At 64.5% G+C, this 23,138-nt stretch overlaps 1 protein-coding gene across 1 annotated transcript; it reads right to left on the bottom strand.

Annotated features, from left to right (window-relative positions):
- Window positions 1-400: 400 nt before the first annotated feature.
- Window positions 401-14,357, bottom strand: ACHE (acetylcholinesterase (Yt blood group)). The gene is made up of 4 exons (XM_072848647.1): window positions 14,312-14,357; window positions 8,074-9,619; window positions 3,689-3,855; window positions 401-634 (listed from the first exon to the last, which is right to left on the bottom strand). Exons 2-4 carry the CDS (start codon window positions 9,606-9,608, stop codon window positions 513-515), a joined length of 1,824 nt encoding a protein of 607 aa, XP_072704748.1. The 5' UTR covers window positions 9,609-9,619; window positions 14,312-14,357; the 3' UTR covers window positions 401-512.
- Between the last annotated feature and the right edge of the window lie 8,781 nt (window positions 14,358-23,138).

The following is a 23,138-nucleotide window of genomic DNA, read 5'->3' as shown; positions in this document are numbered from 1 at the left end:
TATTCTGGGGGGTGCGGGGGGATTTTGGGGTGCGGGGGGATTTTGGGGTGCGGCTGTTTTGGGGTGCAGGTGCCCCTGTTTTGGGGTGCCCATGCCGTGGGGGGTGGGGTTTTGGGGGGGTGAGTATTTGGGGGAGGGGCTATTTGAGGGGTGCGGGGGGGATTTTGGGGTGCGGGGGGGATTTTGGGGTGCGGCTGTTTTGGGGTGCAGGTGCCCCTGTTTTGGGGTGCCCATGCCGTGGGGGGTGGGGTTTTTTTGGGGGGGTGTGAGTATTTGGGGGAGGGGCTATTTGAGGGGTGCGGGGGGGGATTTTTGGGGTGCGGGGGGATTTTGGGGTGCGGCTGTTTTGGGGTGCAGGTGCGGCTGTTTTGGGGTGCCCATGCCCATGCCGTGGGGGTGGGGTTTTGGGGTGTGTGTGAGTATTTGGGGGAGGGGGCTATTTGAGGGGTGCGGGGGGGGATTTTTGGGGGTGCGGGGGGGGGGTTTGGGGGTGCGGCTGTTTTGGGGTCCCCTCAGAGCTGCTGGCAGCGCTCCTGCCGGCTGTAGTGCTCGAACTGGCTCTTCCAGCGCATCATGTAGGAGCTCCAGCGATGGAACTCCAGCCGCCACTGCCGCTCCGCCTCCTCCATCGGGCCTGGCCCCCCCCGGACCCGCGGCTCAGCGGGGGGGGGGACCCCAAAATCCGGCCCCGGCACCCCCAAAACCCCCCACCCCCCCTAAACCGCTCCCCGAGCCCGCCCCGATCGCCCCTGAGCATCCCTGGTGCAGCGTCTATCGCCATGGGGGGGGGGTGGGAAGAGGGGCCCCCAAATCTGACCCCCACCAGCACCCCAAAATTACCCTGGGTACCCCAAAACTGAGCAGGACCCCCCAACCCCCCAGCCCCTAAACCGCTCCCCGAGCCCGCCCCGATCGCCCTGAGCATCCCTGGGGCAGCGTCTATCGCCATGGGGGGGGGGGGGGTGGGTGGGAGAGGGGGCCCCCCCCAAATCTGACCCCCACCAGCACCCCCAAAATTACCCTGGGTACCCCAAAACTGAGCAGGACCCCCCAACCCCCCACCCCCCCTAAACCGCTCCCCGAGCCCGCCCCGACCGCCCCTGAGCTTCCCTGGTGCAGCGCCTAACGCCATGGGGGGGGGGGGGGATGAAGAGGGCCCCCCAAATCTGACCCCCCAGCACCCCAAAATTACCCTGGGTACCCCAAAAACGAGACCAGGACCCCAAAACCCCCTGGACCCCAAAACGCCCCCAGAGCCCCCCAAATCTGACCCCCTCCCCCGCACCCCACAAGCGACCCTGGGTACCCGAAAACGAGACCAGGACGCCCCAAAACCCCCGAGCACCCCCAGAGCCACCTCCCCCTCCCCCAGGGTCCCTGGTGCCACCCCCCGTCCTCATGTCCCCCACATGCCCAGTGCCACCTCCCCGTGTCCCCCCACTGTCCCCGTGTCCCCCAGATCCCTGGTGCCACCTCCCAACGTCCCCACGTCCCCATGTCCCCCACCTCCCTGGTGCCACCTCCCCACGTGCCCATGTCCCCGTGTCCCCCACATCCCCAGTGCCACCTGCCCATGTCCCCATGTCCCCACACCCCCCACATCCCCGGTGCCACCTCCCCGCGTCCCCCCGCGTCCCCTCACCGGTGACATTGAGAAGCTTGGGGAGGAAGCGTCCCCATGTCCCCGTGTCCCCCACATCCCCAGTGCCACCTCCCCATGTCCCCACGTCCCCATGTCCCCAACATCCTTGGTGCCACCTCCCCACGTCCCCATGTCCCCGTGTCCCCACATCCCCAGTGCCACCTGCCCACGTCCCCACGTCCCCGTGTCCCCCACATCCCCGGTGCCACCTCCCCACGTCCCCACGTCCCCATCATCTTTGGTGCCACCTCCCCATGTCCCCGTGTCCCCCACCTCCCTGGTGCCACCTCCCCACGTCCCCACGTCCCCCACATCCTTGGTGCCACCTCCCCACGTCCCCATGTCCCCAACATCCTTGGTGCCACCTGCCCACGTCCCCACGTCCCCCACATGCCTGGTGCCACCTCCGCACGTGCCCACGTCCCCACATCCTTGGTGCCACCTCCCCACGTCCCCATGTCCCCAACATCCTTGGTGCCACCTGCCCACGTCCCCACGTCCCCCACATCCCTGGTGCCACCTCCCCACGTCCCCACGTCCCCCACATCCTTGGTGCCACCTCCCCATGTCCCTGTGTCCCCCACCTCCCTGGTGCCACCTCCCCGCGTGCCCATGTCCACACCATCCTTGGTGCCACCTCCCCACGTCCCCACATCCCCACGTCCCCCACATCCCCAGTGCCACCTGCCCACGTCCCCATGTCCCCACGTCCCCATGTCCCCACCATCTTTGGTGCCACCTCCCCACGTCCCCACGTCCCCCACATCCCGGTGCCACCTCCCCGCGTCCCCCCGCGTCCCCTCACTGGTGACGCTGAGCAGCTTGGGGAGGAAGAGTCCCCATGTCCCCATGTCACCCACATCCTTGGTGCCACCTCCCCATGTGCCCATGTCCCCCACATCCCCAGTGCCACCTCCCCACGTCCCCACGTCCCCCACATCCCCAGTGCCACCTCCCCACGTCCCCATGTCCCCATCATCTTTGGTGCCACCTCCCCATGTCCCCGTGTCCCCCACCTCCCTGGTGCCACCTCCCCACGTGCCCATGTCCCCAACATCCTTGGTGCCACCTCCCCACGTCCCCACGTCCCCCACATCCTTGGTGCCACCTCCCCATGTCCCCACATCCCCACGTCCCCCACATCCCCAGTGCCACCTGCCCACGTCCCCATGTCCCCACGTCCCCAACATCTTTGGTGCCACCTCCCCACGTCCCCCACATCCCCGGTGCCACCTCCCGCGTCCCCCGCGTCCCCTCACCGGTGACGTTGAGCAGCTTGGGGAGGAAGCGTCCCCATGTCCCCATGTCCCCCACATCCCCAGTGCCACCTCCCCATGTGCCCATGTCCCCAACATCCTTGGTGCCACCTCCCCACGTCCCCCACATCCTTGGTGCCACCTCCCCACGTGCCCATGTCCCCAACATCCTTGGTGCCACCTCCCCGCGTCCCCACGTCCCCACATCCCCAGTGCCACCTGCCCACGTCCCCATGTCCCCACCATCTTTGGTGCCACCTCCCCACGTCCCCACGTCCCCCACATCCCCGGTGCCACCTCCCCGCGTCCCCCGCGTCCCCTCACCGGTGACGTTGAGCAGCTTGGGGAGGAAGCGTCCCCCTGTCCCCATGTCCCCACATCCCCAGTGCCACCTCCCCATGTGCCCATGTCCCCAACATCCTTGGTGCCACCTCCCCACGTCCCCCACCTCCCTGGTGCCACCTCCCCACGTGCCCATGTCCCCAACATCCTTGGTGCCACCTCCCCGCGTCCCCACGTCCCCCACATCCCCGGTGCCACCTGCCCACGTCCCCATGTCCCCACCATCTTTGGTGCCACCTCCCCACGTCCCCACGTCCCCCACATCCCCGGTGCCACCTCCCCGCGTCCCCCCGCGTCCCCTCACCGGTGACGTTGAGCAGCTTGGGGAGGAAGCGTCCCCATGTCCCCGTGTCCCCCACATCCCCAGTGCCACCTGCCCACGACCCCATGTCCCCACGTCCCCCACATCCCCGGTGCCACCTCCCCGCGTCCCCCCGCGTCCCCTCACCGGTGACGTTGAGCAGCTTGGGGAGGAAGCGCGTCCAGAAGGCGCAGGCCTGGGCGCGGAGGCCCTGGGCCACGGCCAGGGGCCGGGCGTTGAGGCGGGCGTAGCGCTGCCCCGAGGCCGTGTACGAGGGCCAGCGCCGCTCCCGCTCCGACGGCTCGTTGGGGTCCCTGCGGCAACGGCCTCAGCGTGGCCGGGACCCCACCCCACCCCACCCCACCCCATCATCTAGGGAGGCTTAGCTTCATCCCTCCACCCGTCCGTCCGTCCGTCCGTCCACCCAACCCTCCAACCCTCCATCTATGGGGGCTTAGCTTCATCCCTCCACCCGTCCGTCCGTCCATCCACCCACCCAACCTCCACTCAACCATCTATGGGGGCTTACCTTCATCTCTCCACCTACCCGTCCCACCAACCCTCCATCTAAGGGGGCTTATCTTCACCCCTCCACCCATCCGTCCGTCCACCCGTCCCACCAAGCCTCCATCTACAGCGTCTTATCTTCATCCCTCCACCCATCCGTCCGTCCACCCACCCACCCACCCCTCCAACCAACCATCTACGGGGGCTTAGCTTCATCTCTCCAGCCACCCACCATCTCTCCATCCACCCACCCGTCCACCTCTCCATCCACCCACCCATCTCTCCATCCATCTCCAGCTCTCCACCCATCTCTCCACCCACCCATCCATCTCTCCATCCACCCACCCATCTCTCCACCTCTCCATCCACCTCTCCATCCATCTCTTCATCTCTCCACCCATCTCTCCATCCACCCATCCATCCATCTCTCCACCCATCCATCTCCCCACCCATCTCTCCGTCCACCACCCATCTCTCCATCCATCTCTCCACCCATCTCTCCACTTCTCCATCCACCTCTCCATCCACCTCTCCATCTCTCCACCCATCTCTCCATCCACCCATCCCTCCATCCATCTCTCCACCTCTCCATCTCTCCACCCATCTCTTCATCCACCCATCCACCCATCTCTCCATCCATCTCCATCTCCCCACCCATCTCTCCGTCCACCACCCACCTCTCCATCCATCTCTCCACCCATCCATCTCCCCACCCATCTCTCCACCTCTCCACCCATCTCTCCATCCACCCATCCACCCATCTCTCCATCCATCTCCATCTCCCCATCCACCACCCATCTCTCCATCCATCTCCCCACCCATCTCCCCACAGCATCACAGAATTCTTCGGCTCAGAAGAGACCTTTGAAGGCCACCCCAGCCCAACCCCCCCCCGCAACAGCTTCAACCATCTTCAACCACATCCGCTTGCTCCGAGCCCCGGCCACCCCGACCTTCGATGTCTCCAGTCACGGGGCATCCCCCCACCTCTCTGGGCAACCTTCTCCAGCTCCTCACCACCCTCGCTGCAAAAAATGTCCTTCTTAAACCCAGCCTAAATCCACCCTCCCGTAGTTTAACGCCGTCGCTCTTCGGCCTATCACAACAGCCCTTGCTTCGAGGTCTGTCCCCGCCTTTCCTATAGGCCCCCTTTAAGGTGGCTGCTGTAGAGGTATCTCCAGAGCTTTCTCTTCTCCAGGCTGGACAACCCCAACCCTCTCCGCCTGTCCCTCGGAGGTGAGGTTCTCCCAGCCCTTGGATCGTCTTGGTGGCCTCCTCCAGGACTTGCTCCAACAGCTCCGTGTCCTTCTCGTGCCGAGGACCCCGGAGCCGGACGCGGAGCGGCAGGATCCCGCGCTTCTTCTGACGCAGGCCGAGGAGACGGGTCCTTCTGGGCCGCGAGCGCAACGGCGTCGCCTCACGTCCAGCTTCTCGTCCATCGGCACCTCCAAGTCCCTTCTCCGCTGGGCTCCTCTCCATCCCTTCACCCCCCCCAGCCGCGGATTGTCCCGACCCGGGGTGTAGCCCCCTCCACTTGGCCTTGTTGAACCTCATGAAGTTCACCCAGGTCCCACTTCTCCAGGTCCCTCCCGGATGCCACCCCGTCCTTCTGGCGCCGTCAACTGCAGCTTGGTGGCATCTGCAAACTTCCTGAGGGTGCACGCGACCTCGCTGTCGATGGCGTTGACGAAGATGCGGACCCCTGAGGGACACCACCCGTCACCGATCTCCATCTGGACGTTGAGCCGTTGACCGCTACCCTCTAGATCCAACCAGTTCCTCATCCACCGAGGTGTCCACCCACCAAACCCGTATCTCTTCAGAGAGGAGGATCTTGTGGGGACCTTGCCGAAGGCCTCACAGAAGGCCGGCGAGATGACACCCACTGCTTTTCCCCTCGCCGCTGAGGTGGTAGCTCCATCGTAGAAGGCCACCAGGTTGGTCAGGCGGGACTTGCCCCCGGTGAAGCCACGCTGGCTGCCTGGGATCCCCCCCCTGTCCTCCACGTGCTGGAGCACGGCTCCTAGGAGGATCTGATGTTCCATCATCTCGCCAGGCGCAGGGGGGAGGCTGACCACCTCCCCACCCATCTCTCCATCCATTGCTCCACCCACCCATCCATCTCTCCACCCATCTCCAGCTCTCCATCCATCCACCCATCCATCCATCTCCCCATCCACTTCTCCACCCATCTCTCCATCCACCCACCCAGCTCCCCACCCATCTCTCCACCTCTCCACCCATCTCTCCACCTCTCCATCCATCTCTCCACCTCTCCACCCACCCATCCATCTCTCCATCCATTGCTCCATCCACCCACCCATCTCTCCACCTCTCCATCCACCTCTCTATCTCCCCATCCATCTCTTCATCTCTCCACCCATCTCTCCATCCATCTCCAGCTCTCCACGCCTCTCTCCACCTCTCCACCCATCTCTTCATCTCCCCACCCATCTCCATCTCTCCATCCCTCTCTCCATCCACCCATCCATCCACCCACCCATCTCTCCGTCCACCACCCATCTCTCCATCCATCTCCATCTCCCCACCCATCTCTTCATCTCCCCATCCATCTCCATCTCTCCATCCCTCTCTCCACCCACCCATCCATCTCTCCAGCCATCTCTTCATCTCTCCACCCATCTCTCCATCCATCTCTTCATCTCTCCACCCATCTCTCCATCCATCTCCAGCTCTCCATCCCTCTCTCCATCTCTCCACCCATCTCTCCACCTCTCCATCCACCTCTCCATCCATCTTGTCATCTCTCCACCCATCTCTCCATCCACCCACCCATCCATCCACCTCTCCACCCATCTCTTCATCTCCCCACCCATCTCCATCTCTCCATCCCTCTCTCCATCCACCCATCCATCCACCCACCCATCTCCCCACCCATCTCTCCATCCATCTCACCACCTCTCCACCCATCTCTTCATCTCCCCATCCATCTCCCTCTCTCCATCCATCTCCATCTCCCCACCCATCTCTCCGTCCACCACCCATCTCTCCATCCATCTCTCCACCTCTCCACCCATCTCTCCACCCATCTCTTCATGTCCTCATCCATCTCCATCTCTCCATCCTCTCCATCCATGTCTCCATCTCTCCACCCATCTCTCCATCCACCCATCCATCCATCTCTCCATCTCTCCATCCATCTCTTCATCTCCCCACCCATCTCTCCATCCATCTCCATCTCCCCCTCCATCTCTTCATCTCCCCATCCATCTCCATCTCTCCATCCCTCTCTCCACCCACCCATCCATCCACCCACCCATCTCTCCGTCCACCACCCATCTCTCCATCCATCTCCATCTCCCCATCCATCTCTTCATCTCCCCACCCATCTCCCTCTCTCCATCCCTCTCTCCATCCATCTCCATCTCTCCATCCATCTTGTCATCTCTCCACCCATCTCTCCATCCACCCACCCATCCATCCATCTCCCCATCCACCTTTTCATCTCCCCACCCATCTCCATCTCTCCATCCCTCTCTCCATCCACCCATCCATCCACCCACCCATCTCCCCACCCATCTCTCCATCCATCTCACCACCTCTCCACCCATCTCTTCATCTCCCCATCCATCTCCCTCTCTCCATCCATCTCCATCTCCCCACCCATCTCTCCGTCCACCACCCATCTCCCCACCCATCTCTCCACCCATCTCTTCATGTCCTCATCCATCTCCATCTCTCCATCCTCTCCATCCATGTCTCCATCTCTCCACCCATCTCTCCATCCACCCATCCATCCATCTCTCCACCTCTCCATCCATCTCCATCCCCCCACCCATCTCTCCGTCCACCACCCATCTCCCTCTCTCCATCCCTCTCCCCACCCACCTCTTCATCTCCCCATCCATCTCCATCTCTCCATCCCTCTCTCCATCCATCTCTCCACCTCTCCACCCATCTCCCCACCCATCTCTCCATCCATCTCTTCATCTCCCCACCCATCTCTCCATCCATCTCCATCTCCCCCTCCATCTCTCCACCCCCGCCACCCCCGCGGCACCTACCCCGTCCGCGCAAAGTTGCCCCAGTAGCGCATGATCCTGCGGCTGAGCCGCTCCTCCTCCGCCGTGTAGTTGAGGCTGGGGTTGAGGGGTTGCCCGAAGACGAACTCGATCTCGTAGCCGTGCGGCACCCCCATCCACGGCGGCCACAGCAGGTTGGACGCTCGGTGGTCGAAGAGGTACGCGAAGACCGTCCCCCCCCTCTCCGCCCACCGTTGGGCGAAGTGCATCAGGGGACACACCACGTTGTGGTCCCCCACGATGTCGTCCAACGCCTCCCGGTTCTTCACGGGGTTGTCTTGGTCCAACCAATCCGTGTACTGCAAGACCACCGCTTCCGCCGCCAGCTCGTTGGCTTGGGGTACCCCCAACCTCACCCCCCCCAAAAACTCCTCCCGGCTAATTAAACTCTCGTTATCTTTCCCGAAACCCGGCACGCCGTAGACCAAGAAGTAGGTGCCTTCATCTTGGACCGCTCCAAGAAGGACCTCGGCTTCGGGGCGACCGCCGGCCCCCAGCAAAGCTTCGGGGGTGTCCACCAAGAAGTCTCCGTCCACCACCGGCACGAAGGCGAAGCGGAAGACCCCTTGTTGAGGCAACACCGCCGCCTCCTGCTCCACCAGCTCCAGCGGCGTCTTGGCTCGTAGGCAACCCAACAGCTCCGTCTCGTTGGCCACGGTACCGCCGCCGCCGCATCCCACCAGTTTGCCCAACGTGGCCGCTCGCCGGCGTCCCTCCGCCGCCCCTACGGTGGCCCACGGCCCATTGGGCGAGCCGCTTTGGAGGACGGCACGACGAAAAAGGGGACGGCTAGCGGCGGACAACAAGTGGAGACCGACGGAGGCGGCGCCGGCGCTTTCCCCGAAGAGGGTGACGGCGCCGGCGTCTCCGCCGAAGGCCCCGATGTTGTTTTGAACCCATCTCAAAGCCAACCGTTGATCCAACAACCCGACGTTACCCGGTGCTTCGGGATGACCCGGTAAAGCCAAAAACCCCAAAGCGCCCACCCGGTAGTTCATGGAGACCACCACGACCCCTTCGGCGGCGGCGAGGTAGCGTCCGTCGTAGACGTCCAAGGAAGCGGCTCCGCTGTAGAAGCCGCCGCCGTAAATCCAAACCAGGACGGGGACGGCGGTAGAAGGTCGAGGAACCGGTACCCAAACGTTGAGGTAGAGACAATCTTCGCTCATCTCCCGGTTGGGGTTCCACATTTCGGAGCCGCCGAAACCGGGGAACATGGTGTCCACCGCTTGGTAACAGGCGTGCCGGTGAGAAGAAGCGTCCAAAATGCCCCGCCAAGAGGCGGGGGGACGCGGGGGGCGGAAACGAAGGGGACCCAAAGGGGGTTCGGCGTAAGGGATCCCCAAAAACGCGGTGACGTGGTCGGTGCCGGCCGGTAGACGGACGCCTCTCACCGGGCCGCCGGCGGTGGGGACCACCAGGTCGTCGGCGTTGGCCGGGACGGCGGGGAGGAAGAGGAGGAGGAGGAGGAGGAAGAGGAGGAGAACCGGGAACGTCGGGGATGCCCGGCCCCCCATGGCGCTGGAGGCTGCGGAGAGAGATGGGGGTCAGGGTCGGGGGGGTGGGGGGTGGGGGGTGGGGGCTGCCGCCGCCGCCCTTGGTGGATGTGGGGGTGGGGGCACCCGGGGGGTGATAATGGGGTGGGGGCAGCCCAATGTGATGGGATCTGTGGGGCTGGGGGCAGCCCAGTGCGATGGGATCTATGGGGCTGGGGGCACCCGTGGGGCTGGGGGGAACCCCAATGCGATGGGATCTATGGGGCTGGGGGCAGCCGTGGGGCTCGGGGAGCAGCCCAGTGCGATGGGATCTATGGGGCTGGGGGGCAGCCGTGGGGCTGGGGGAACCCCAATGCGATGGGATCTATGGGGCTGGGGGGCAGCCGTGGGGCTGGGGGGAACCCCAATGCGATGGGATCTATGGGGCTGGGGGGCACCCGTCTGGCAGTCCAATGCCATGGGTTCTATGGGGCTGGGGGGCAGCCGTCGGGCTTGGGGGGCAGCTCAATGCGATGGGACCCCCTCCGTGCGCTGGGACACCCCGAGTACTGGGGAACCCCCAGACCTATGGGACCCCCAAGTCTGTGGGGCCCCCAGAGCTATGGGACGCCCCTCCCCATCCCCCCCCAGAGGAGAGGGGCCCCCACCCATGGGAGCCCGGATGCCTGGGTCCCAGCGCCACCAGTGCCCCCCAGTGCCCGCCCAGCACCACCAGTGCCCCCCAGTGCCACCAGTGCCCCCGGTGTCCCCCCAGCACCACCAGTGCCCCCCAGTGCCCCCCCCAGCGCCACCAGTGCCCCCCAGTCCCACCCTGCCCGGCCCCGAGGGCCCTCGGTTCCTGCCGGTGGCTTGGCCATGGCTGTGGGGCAGGGCTGTAGGGCAGGGCTATGGGGCAGGGCTATGGGGCAGAGCCACAGCTGTGGGGCAGGGCTACGGCTGTGGGGCAGGGCTGTAGGGCAGGGCTATGGCTATGGGGCAGGACCACGGCTGTGGGGCAGGGCTACGGGGCAGAGCCATGGCTGTGGGGCAGGGCTACGGCTGTGGGGCAGGGCTAGGGGGCAGGGCCACAGCCGTGGGGCAGGGCTGTGGGGTGTCCCCAGGGCAGAGACGTAGCCATAGGGCCAGGGCTATGGGGCAGGGCCCCACCAGGGCCAGAGCTGTGGGGCAGGGCAATGGGGCAAGGGCCCGGCTTTGGGGCAGAACTATGGGGCAAAACCACAGCCGTGGGGCAGGGCCATGCTGCAGAGCCGTGGGGCAGGGCTATGGGGCAGGGCCCTGGCTGTGGGGCAGAGCTGCAGGGTATCCTTGGGGCAGAGCCATGGCCGTGGGGCAGGGCTGTGGGGCAGGGCCCTGGCTGTGGGGCAGAGCTATGGGGTACCCTCGGGGCAGAGCGACGGCCGTGGGGCAGGGCTATGGGGCAGGGCTACGGGGCATTCTTGGGGCAGAGCCACAGCTGTGGGGCAGGGCTGTAGGGCAGGGCCCTGGCTGTGGGGCAGAGCTACAGGGTATCCTTGGGGCAGAGCCATGGCTGTGGGGCAGGGCCGTGGGGCACCCCCCATAGGGCCCCCCCGCCCCCCACGGCAGCTGTGGGGCTGGGGCAGGTGGCGGCTCCCGAAATAGCCCCCGGAATCCCCCAGCGGAACCTGCCGGGGGCGGGGGAGGGGGCACACGCGTGTGCAAGCGTGTGCGCCGGGGGGCGGGGGAGGTGGGGGGGGCACACGCGTGTGATGGCACCTGCGTGTGTGTGTGTGGGGGGGGAGCTCCGCCCCATAGGGACACCCCGGCCCCATAGATCTGGGCCCATAGGGAGCTCCAGCCCCGCTAGATCTGGCCCCATAGGGAGCCCCAGCTCCTATAGATCTGGCCCTATAGGGAGGCCCAGCCCCTATAGATCTGGCCCCACAGAAACCTGCCCCATAGGGAGCCCCAGCCGCTATAGATCTGGCCCTATAGGGAGCCCCAGCACCTGTAGATCTGGCCCCATAGAACACTGCCCCATAGGGAGCCCCAGCTCCTATAGATCTGGCCCTATAGGGAGGCCCAGCCCCTATACATCTGGCCCCACACACACGTGCCCCATAGGGAGCCCCAGCCCCACAGATCTGGCCCCATAGGGAGCCCCAGCTCCTATAGATCTGGCCCTATAGGGAGGCCCAGCACCTGTAGATCTGGCCCCACAGAAACCTGCCCCATAGGGAGCCCCAGCTCCTATAGATCTGGCCCTATAGGGAGCCCCAGCACCTGTAGATCTGGCCCCATAGAACACTGCCCCATAGGGAGCCCCAGCTCCTATAGATCTGGCCCTATATGGAGGCCCAGCCCCTATACATCTGGCCCCACACACACGTGCCCCATAGGGAGCCCCAGCCCCACAGATCTGGCCCCATAGGGAGCCCCAGCTCCTATAGATCTGGCCCTATAGGGAGGCCCAGCACCTGTAGATCTGGCCCCACAGAAACCTGCCCCATAGGGAGCCCCAGCTCCTATAGATCTGGCCCTATAGGGAGCCCCAGCACCTGTAGATCTGGCCCCATAGAACACTGCCCCATAGGGAGCCCCAGCTCCTATAGATCTGGCCCTATAGGGAGCCCCAGCCCCTATACATCTGGCCCCACACACACGTGCCCCATAGGGAGCCCCAGCCCCACAGATCTGGCCCCATAGGGAGCCCCAGCTCCTACAGATCTAGCCCCATAGGGAGGCCCAGCTGCAATAGAGCTGGCCCCATAGAAGCCTGCCCCATAGGGAGCCCCAGCCCCTATAGATCTGGCCCCATAGGGAGACCCCGGCCCTATACAGCCAGCCCCATAGAGCCTTGCCCCATAGGGAGACCCCCCCCAATCCCCTATACATGCATAGGGAGACGCCCACCCCTACCCACCCAGCCCTATAGAGCCCTGCCCTATAGGGGTCCCCCTCATCCCCTATACATCCGTAGGGAGACGCCCAGCCCCTATATACCCAGCCCCACAAAGCCCTGCCCCATAGAGACACCCCACCCCTATACATCCATAGGGAGATGCCCAGCACCTATACAGGCAGCCCTATAGAGCCGTGCCCCATAGGGAGATCCCCCTCATCCCCTATACATCCATAGGGAGACACCCAGCCCTATAGAGCCCTGCCCTATAGGGACACCCAGCCCCACAGGGAGTACCCCCCCATCCCCTATACATCCATAGGGAGACACCCAGCCCCTACACACACAGCCCTATAGAGCCCTGCCCTATAGGGGACCCCCCCCATCCCCTATACATCCATAGGGAGATGCCCAGCCCCTACACACACAGCCCTATAGAGCCCTGCCCTATAGGGAAACCCCTCCATCCTCTATACATCCATAGGGAGACTCCCAGCCCCTACACACCCACCCCTATAGAGCCCTGCCCCATAGGGAGACCCCACCCCTATATATCCACAGGGATCCCCATCCCCCGTCCCCTATACATCCATAGGGAGATGCCCAGCCCCTACATAGCCAGCCTATAGAGCCCTGCCCTATAGGGACACCCAGCCCCACAGGGAGAACCCCCCATCCCCTATACATCCATAGGGAGACGCCCAGCCCCTACACACCCAGCCCATAGAGCTCTGCCCTATAGGGGGAACTGGCCCCATAGGAGGACCCCATCCCCTATACATCCATAGGGAGATGCCCGACCCCTACACACCCAGCCCTATAGAGCCCTGCCCTATAGGGAGACACCCCCCATCCCCTATACATCCATAGCGAGACGCCCAGCCCCTATATACCCAGCCCCACAAAGCCCTGCCCCATAGGGACACCCCGCCCCTATACATCCATAGGGAGACGCCCGTCCCCTACACACCCAGCCCCATACAGCCCTGCCCCATAGGGAGACTCCACCCCTATATATCCACAGGGATCCCCCACCCCCCCGTCCCCTATACATCCATAGGGAGACGCCCAGCCCCTACATAGCCAGCCTATAGAGCCCTGCCCTATAGGGACACCCAGCCCCACAAGGAGAACCCCCCCATCCCCTATACATCCATAAGGACACGCCCAGCCCCTACGTACCCAGCCCCACAAAGCCCTGCCCTATAGGGAGACCCCGCCCCTATACATCCATAGGGAGACGCCTGTCCCCTACACACCCAGCACTATAGAGCCCACCCCCATAGGGAGACCCAGCCCCACAGGGAGACCCCCCCCAATCCCCTATACATCCATAGGGAGATGCCCGCCCCCCCCCCGAGACCCCGCCCTATAGGAGGACCCCATCCCCTATACATCCATAGGGAGACGCCCGGCCCCACAGAGCCCTGCCCCATAGGGAGCCCCTCCCCCGCCCCGCCCCTCCCCCATCGCAAGTGGTACCCGAGGGTGGGGCTGGGGGGAGGGGTGGGGGGGCAACGGGGGCTGGGGAGGGAAGAGGGGTGGGGAGGAGGTGATGGGGGGCGAGGGGGAGGGGCGGCAATGGGGCAATGGGGGATGGAGGGGGATGGGGGGCAATGGGGGATGAAGGGCGGTGGGGGGCAATGGGGGAGGGGGGATGGAGGGGGATGGGCGGCAATGGGGGGATGGAGGGGGGATGGGAGGGTGGGGGGAATGGACGGGGGATGGGGGCAATGGGGGGTCGGGAGGGATGAAGAGGTGGGGGAGGGGAGGGATGGGGCCGGAGGCCGGACAGGGGTGGGGTTGGGGGGGATGGGGGTGGGGGTGGGGGGCAGGGGGGTGGGGAGGGGGCAGAGGGACGGACCCGCTCTCGCCTCGCTCCTGCGCCCGCTCTGCTCCGGCTCTGGAAAACACCGGGGGAAGGGTTAAATGGGGGGAGGGGAGGGATCACATGGAGCCGCCCCTCCCCTGCTGCAGCGCCGCCCTCCCCAGGCCGGGGCTGCGCACCCCTCCCCAACAACCCCCCCCCCTCCAACCCTGGGGGGGGCTGGGGAGGTGAGGAGGTGGCTGCTGCCCCACTGCTGCCCCACTGCTGCCCCACTGCTGCCCCATTGAGCTGCCCCACTGCTGCCCCACTGCGCTGCGCTGCCCCACTGCACTGCCCCACTGCTGCCCCACAGCAGCCCCACTGCGCTGCCCCACTCCTGCCCCACTGCACTGCACTGCCCCACTGCACTGCCCCACTGCTGCCCCACTGCTGCCCCACACCGCAGTGACCCCCCGGCCCCTCCCCCCCCCACTCCTCCCAGCACCACCCGCCCCCGCTTGGGGGCGCCCTGCTCCCAGCAGGGAGGGGCAGCGCCGGACGTCGCTCCCGGTGGGGGAGGGAGGGGCGGGGGGTGGGGGTGGGGGTGTGTCCTGCCCCTCCCCCCCCAGGGGACCCGGCCGTCCGGGCGCCCCTCCCCCAGTGCTATAATTGGCCCGGGGGAACCCGAGACGGGCCGGGCCCCGCGTGGCCGTGGGGGGGGAGGGGGAGTTGGGGGGGGGGGGTGCGTGTGCGCACGCGTGCGCTGCCGGGACCCCCCCCGTATGGACACGCGTGGGCCACCGGGACCCCTATATCGCCCACGCGTGGGCCACCGGGACCCCCATGTACGTACACGCGTGGGCCACCACGTATGTACACACGTGAGCCACCGGGACCCCTATGTCGCACACGCGTGTGCCGCGGGACCCCACGTATGTACACGCGTGGGCCTCCGGGACCCCTATATTTCACACACGTGTGCCTCCAGGCCCCCTATATCGCACACGCGTGTGCCACCGGGACCCCCATGTGTGTACACGCGTGTGCCACCACGTATGTACATACGTGTGCCACTGGGACTCCTATATTTAACATACGTGTGTCATCGGGACCCCTATATCGCACACGCGTGTGCCACGAGGACCCCTATATCACACACGCGTGTCCCACCGGGACCCTCTGTGTGCACACGTGTGTCCCACGAGGACCCCTATATTGCACACGCGTGTGCCCCCATGTGTGTACACGCGTGTGCCACCACACAGGTACACGCGTGTGCCTCTGGGACCCCTGTATTTCACATATGTGTGCCTCCAGGCCCCCTATATCGCACACGCGTGTGCCACCGGGACCCCCATGTGTGTACACGCGTGTGCCACCACGTATGTACACGCGTGTGCCACCGGCACCCCTATATTTCACATATGTGCGCCACTGGCACCCCTATATCGCACACGCGTGTGTCCCCATGTATGCACACACGTGTGCCTCCAGGCCCCCTATATCGCACACGCATGTGCCCCCAGGACCCGCATGTGTGTACACGCGTGTGTTCCCATGTATATACACACCTGTGCCACCAGGACCCCTATATTTCACATACGTGCGCCACGGGCACCCCTATATTGCCCATGTGTGTGCCCGCGGGACCCCCATGTGTGTACACGCGTGTGCCCCCACATATGTACACGCGCGTACCACCGGCACCCCTATATTTCACATACGTGCGCCACGGGCACCCCTATATCGCACACGCGTGTGCATCCATGTATGTACACATGTGTGCCCCCAGGACCCCTATATCGCTCACGCGTGTGCCCCCAGGACCCCCACGTATGTACACGCGTGTGCCACCGGCACCCCTATATTTCACATACGTGCGCCACGGGCACCCCTATATCGCACACGCGTGTGTCCCCGGGTTGCCCGTCCCCACCCATGGGTGCCGCCGCTCCTGCGTCATCGCCCGGCCAAAGGGTGCCCGCCCCGCCCCCGCCCGCAGGGGACCCCGGGGTGTCCCCGCCCGGGGTGGGGGAGGGGCGCGGGGGGGTGGGGGCACCCACGGTTTTGTCTCGGTAGTGAGGGGTGGGTGGGGGGTGACGTCAAGGGGTGGGGGAGGGGGCGCCGGAGCGGGGACACCCCGCGACAGGCACCGGGGAGAAGTCGGTGGGACGCTGCGGGGGGAGGGGATGGGGACACCCCCTCCCCCCCCAAATCTGTCCCTGCACCCCTGATCCTGCCAAGGCCACCCAGGAGCGGGACAGACCCATCCCCACGTCCCCACCATGAAGGAGGAGAACCCCGATGGTCTGTGGCCCCACCAAGGACCGTGACACCCCCGTGTCCCCCATCCCCACGTCCCCACCAAGGACCATGACACCCCCATGTCCCCCATCCCCACGTCCCCACCAAGGACCGTGACACCCCCGTGTCCCCCATCCCCACCAAGGACCATGACACCCCCATGTCCCCCATCCCCACGTCCCCACCAAGGACCATGACACCCCCATGCCCCCCATCCCCACGTCCCCACCAAGCATGAGAACATCCCCATGTCCCCCATCCCCACGTCCCCACCAAGGACCATGACACCCCCGTGTCCCCCATCCCCACGTCCCCACCAAGCCCCATGACACCCCCGTGTCCCCCATCCCCACGTCCCCACCATGAAGGAGGAGAACCCCAATGGTCTGTGGCCCCACCAAGGACCGTGACACCCCCATGCCCCCCATCCCCACGTCCCCACCAAGCATGAGAACATCCCCATGTCCCCCATCCCCACGTCCCCACCAAGGACCATGACACCCCGTGTCCCCCATCCCCACATCCCCACCGAGCCCCATGACACCCCGTGTCCCCCATCCCCACGTCCCCACTGAGCCCCATGACACCCCATGTCCCCCATCCCCACGTCCCCACCAAGGACCATGACACCCCCATGTCCCCCATCCCCACGTCCCCACCAAGGACCATGACACCCCCGTGTCCCCCATCCCCACGTCCCCACCAAGCCCCGTGACACCCCCGTGTCCCCCATCCCCACCAAGGACCATGACACCCCCATGTCCCCCATCCCCACGTCCCCACCAAGGACCATGACACCCCCATGTCCCCCATCCCCACGTCCCCACCAAGGACCATGACACCCCGTGTCCCCCATCCCCACGTCCCCACCAAGGACCGTGACACCCCCGTGTCCCCCATCCCCACCAAGCCCCATGACACCCCCATGTCCCCCATCCCCACATCCCCACCAAGCCCCATGACACCCCCGTGCCCCCCATCCCCACGTCCCCACCAAGCATGAGAACATCCCCATGTCCCCCATCCCCACGTCCCCACCAAGGACCGTGACACCCCCATGTCCCCCATCCCCACGTCCCCACCAAGCCCCATGACACCCCCGTGTCCCCCATCCCCACATCCCCACCAAGCCCCATGACACCCCGTGCCCCCCATCCCCACGTCCCCACCAAGCATGAGAACATCCCCATGTCCCCCATCCCCACGTCCCCACCAAGCCCCGTGACACCCCCTGTCCCCCATCCCCACGTCCCCACCGAGCCACCTGGCACCCTCCCAGCTCTCCCCACCCCCAGGGTGCTGCCACCCATTTATGACCCAACCCGTGGCACAACGATCCCCATAAAGGTGTCCCTGGCATGAAGGTAGTGTCACCCGCCACCAGGCGTGGCGGTGATGTGCCGACATTCTCCAGAGCGTGTGTCACCGTGTCCCTCCCCCCCATCCCCCACCTCCTCCGTCACCCATTACCTCACAGCCGAAATGGTGGGGACAAAGGTCCAAGCCACCCCCACCATCATATTTCTCGGGCCACCCCTTGGCCGCCGGGTTCAGCTGGCAGCTGGCGCCGAGGAAGAAGGACACGGCCACGGCCACCGCCATGGCGGGGAGGACACGCGGCTGGGTAGGCGTCCTCCTCGGCTGGATGATGGCAGGTGAGTTTGGAGACCCACCAGCGAGGGGGAAGGTGGAGAAGATGGCGGGGTGGAGGAGGTTGGAGGGGGACCACGCGCAAGCCTGGATGATGGGCTTGGAGGAGGAGAAGGAGGAGGAGGAAGGAAGGGGAAGGTTGTGGTCTCCTCCATGGGGAGGTTCTTGGGTTGGGGGAGGCGGTGGGGAGAAGGTTGGGGGGGTCTGCTCATGCCTGAACCTCTGCTGCAGCCACCATCGTTGCGATGACCACAGCCATGGCGCAGAGCAGCCCTGGAGCCCCTACCATGTCGGTGGAGACCTCCAGCTCAGGTAGGACCATGGGGACACCTAGGGCTGTCATCTCCACAGCAGCGCCCAACACCTCGGGAGATGCCTCCAAGATCTCCAACGCAAGAGCCAACTCCGCTGCTCTCATCTCCACAAACGTGACCTCCTCAACAGGCTCCAAAACATCAGGAGATGCCTCCACAGTCTTCTCGACCACTGCAGCCACCCCCACAGCTCTCACCCCCACTGAGGTGACCTCCATGGCTTCCATGACCACCTCTGGAGACTTCTCCACTGCCTTCCCCACCACTGGAGCCACCCCAAGCACTGCCATCTCCACCGAGGGGACCTCCACAGCAGCCCCCACCACCTCAGGAGATACCTCCACAGTCTTCTCAACCACTGGTGTCACCTCCACTGCTCTCACCTCCACTGAGGTCACCTCCATGGCATCCACGACCACCACGGGTGACTTCTCCACTTCCCTCTCTACCACCGGAGCCACCCCCAGCACTGCCATCTCCACAGACGTGACCTCCACCGCAGGCCCCACCACATCAGGAGATGCCTCCACAGTCTTCTCCAACACTGCAGTCACCTCCACAGAAGTCACCTCCACAGAAGTCAAGTCCATGGCAGCCATCACAACCTCAGGTCCCTCCTCCACTGCCTTCCCCACCACTGGAGCCACCCCCAGCACTGCCATCTCCACCGAGGGGACCTCCACAGCAGCCCCCACCACCTCAGGAGATACCTCCACATTGTCCTCGACCACTGGAGGCACCACAACTGCTCTCACCTCCTCAGAGGACACCACCACGACTTCCATGACCACGTCAGGAGAAGTATCCTCTTCCTTCTCTACCACTGAAGCCACCTCCAATGCTGTCATCTCCAAAGAGGTGACCTCCACCGCAGGCCCCACCACATCAGGAGATGCTTCCACAGTCTTCTCAACCACTGGTGTCACCTCCACTGCTCTCACCTCCACTGAGGTGACCTCCATGGCATCCACGACCACCACGGGTGACTTCTCCACTGCCTTCCCCACCACTGGAGCCACCCCCAGCACTGCCATCTCCACAGAGGTGACCTCCACCGCAGGCCCCACTACATCAGGAGATGCCTCCACGGTCTTCTCCACCACTGCAGCGACCTCCACAGAAGTCACCTCCACAGAAGTCACGTCCATGGCAGCCATCACAACCTCAGGTCCCTCCTCCACTGCCTTCCCCACCACTGGAGCCACCCCCAGCACTGCCATCTCCACAGACGTGACCTCCACCGCAGCCCCCACCACATCAGGAGATACCTCCACAGTCTTCTCCACCACTGGTGTCACCTCCACTGCTCTCACCTCCACTGAGGTGACATCCATGGCATCCACGACCACCACGGGTGACTTCTCCACTGCCTTCCCCACCACTGGAGCCACCCCCAGCACTGCCATCTCCACAGACGTGACCTCCACCGCAGGCCCCACCACATCAGGAGATGCCTCCACGGTCTTCTCCACCACTGCAGCCACCTCCACAGAAGTCACCTCCACAGAAGTCACGTCCATGGCAGCCATCACAACCTCAGGTCCCTCCTCCACTGCCTTCCCCACCACTGGAGCCACCCCCAGCACTGCCATCTCCACCGAGGGGACCTCCACAGCAGCCCCCACCACCTCAGGAGATACCTCCACAGTCTTCTCAACCACTGGAGCCACCTCCACTACTCTCACCTCCACTGAGGTGACCTCCACGGCTTCCATGACCACGTCAGGAGAAGTATCCACTCCCTTCTCTACCACTGAAGCCACCTCCAGCACTGTCATCTCCACAGAGGTGACCTCCACCGCAGGCCCCACCACATCAGGAGATGCCTCCACAGTCTTCTCGACCACTGAAGTCACCTCCACAGAAGTCACCTCCACAGAAGTCACCTCCACAGAAGTCACGTCCATGGCAGCCATCGCAACCTCAGGTCCCTCCTCCACTGCCTTCCCCACCACTGGAGCCACCCCCAGCACTGCCATCTCCACCGAGGGGACCTCCACCGCAGGCCCCACCACATCAGGAGATGCCTCCACAGTCTTCTCCACCACTGAAGTAACCTCCACAGAAGTCACCTCCACAGAAGTCACCTCCACAGAAGTCACCTCCACAGAAGTCACCTCCACAGAAGTCACGTCCATGGCAGCCATCACAACCTCAGGTCCCTCCTCCACTGCCTTCCCCACCACCGGAGCCACCCCCAGCACTGCCATCTCCACCGAGGGGACCTCCACAGCAGCCCCCACCACCTCAGGAGATACCTCCACAGTCTTCTCAACCACTGGAGCCACCTCCACTACTCTCACCTCCACTGAGGTGACCTCCACGGCTTCCATGACCACGTCAGGAGAAGTAGCCACTCCCTTCTCTACCACTGGAGCCACCCCCAGCACTGCCATCTCCACAGACGTGACCTCCACCGCAGGCCCCACCACATCAGGAGATGCCTCCACAGTCTTCTCCACCACTGCAGCCACCTCCACAGAAGTCACCTCCACAGAAGTCACGTCCATGGCAGCCATCACAACCTCAGGTCCCTCCTCCACTGCCTTCCCCACCACTGGAGCCACCCCCAGCACTGCCATCTCCACCGAGGGGACCTCCACAGCAGCCCCCACCACATCAGGAGATACCTCCACAGTCTTCTCAACCACTGGTGTCACGTCCACTGCTCTCATCTCCACTGAGGGGACCTCCACCGCTTCCATGACCACGTCAGGAGAAGTATCCACTCCCTCCTCTACCACTGAAGCCACCTCCAGCACTGTCATCTCCACAGAGGTGACCTCCACCGCAGCCCCCACCACATCAGGAGATACCTCCACAGTCTTCTCAACCACTGGTGTCACCTCCACTGCTCTCACCTCCACTGAGGTGACCTCCATGGCATCCACGACCACCACGGGTGACTTCTCCACTGCCTTCCCCACCACTGGAGCCACCCCCAGCACTGCCATCTCCACAGAGGTGACCTCCACCGCAGGCCCCACTACATCAGGAGATGCCTCCACCGTCTTCTCCACCACTGCAGCGACCTCCACAGAAGTCACCTCCACAGAAGTCACCTCCACAGAAGTCACGTCAATGGCAGCCATCGCAACCTCAGGTCCCTCCTCCACTGCCTTCCCCACCACTGGAGCCACCCCCAGCACTGCCATCTCCACCGAGGGGACCTCCACAGCAGCCCCCACCACCTCAGGAGATACCTCCACAGTCTTCTCAACCACTGGTGTCACCTCCACTGCTCTCACCTCCACTGAGGTGACCTCCATGGCATCCACGACCACCACGGGTGACTTCTCCACTGCCTTCCCCACCACTGGAGCCACCCCCAGCACTGCCATCTCCACAGACGTGACCTCCACCGCAGGCCCCACCACATCAGGAGATGCCTCCACAGTCTTCACCACCACTGCAGCCACCTCCACAGAAGTCACCTCCACAGAAGTCACGTCCATGGCAGCCATCACAACCTCAGGTCCCTCCTCCACTGCCTTCCCCACCACTGGAGCCACCCCCAGCACTGTCATCTCCACCGAGGGGACCTCCACAGCAGCCCCCACCACATCAGGAGATACCTCCACAGTCTTCTCAACCACTGGTGTCACCTCCACTGCTCTCACCTCCACTGAGGGGACCTCCACGGCTTCCATGACCACGTCAGGAGAAGTATCCACTCCCTTCTCTACCACTGAAGCCACCTCCAGCACTGTCATCTCCACAGAGGTGACCTCCACCGCAGGCCCCACCACATCAGGAGATGCCTCCACAGTCTTCTCCACCACTGAAGTAACCTCCACAGAAGTCACCTCCACAGAAGTCACCTCCACAGAAGTCACGTCCATGGCAGCCATCACAACCTCAGGTCCCTCCTCCACTGCCTTCCCCACCACTGGAGCCACCCCCAGCACTGCCATCTCCACCGAGGGGACCTCCACCGCAGGCCCCACCACATCAGGAGATACCTCCACAGTCTTCTCGACCACTGAAGTAACCTCCACAGAAGTCACCTCCACAGAAGTCACCTCCACAGAAGTCACCTCCACAGAAGTCACCTCCACAGAAGTCACGTCCATGGCAGCCATCACAACCTCAGGTCCCTCCTCCACTGCCTTCCCCACCACTGGAGACACCCCCAGCACTGCCATCTCCACCGAGGGGAACTCCACAGCAGCCCCCACCACATCAGGAGATACCTCCACAGTCTTCTCAACCACTGGAGCCACCTCCAGGACTCTCACCTCCACTGAGGTGACCTCCACGGCTTCCATGACCACGTCAGGTGACTTCTCCACTGCCTTCCCCACCACTGGAGCCACCCCCAGCACTGCCATCTCCACAGAGGTGACCTCCACCGCAGGCCCCACCACATCAGGAGATGCCTCCACAGTCTTCTCCACCACTGCAGCCACCTCCACAGAAGTCACCTCCACAGAAGTCACGTCCATGGCAGCCATCACAACCTCAGGTCCCTCCTCCACTGCCTTCCCCACCACTGGAGACACCCCCAGCACTGCCATCTCCACCGAGGGGACCTCCACAGCAGCCCCCACCACATCAGGAGATACCTCCACAGTCTTCTCAACCACTGGTGTCACGTCCACTGCTCTCATCTCCAC

Source organism: Ciconia boyciana, chromosome 32, assembly GCF_034638445.1.
Source record: "Ciconia boyciana chromosome 32, ASM3463844v1, whole genome shotgun sequence".
Taxonomy (NCBI): domain Eukaryota; kingdom Metazoa; phylum Chordata; class Aves; order Ciconiiformes; family Ciconiidae; genus Ciconia; species Ciconia boyciana.
This window is presented reverse-complemented; position numbering and strand designations above follow the sequence as displayed.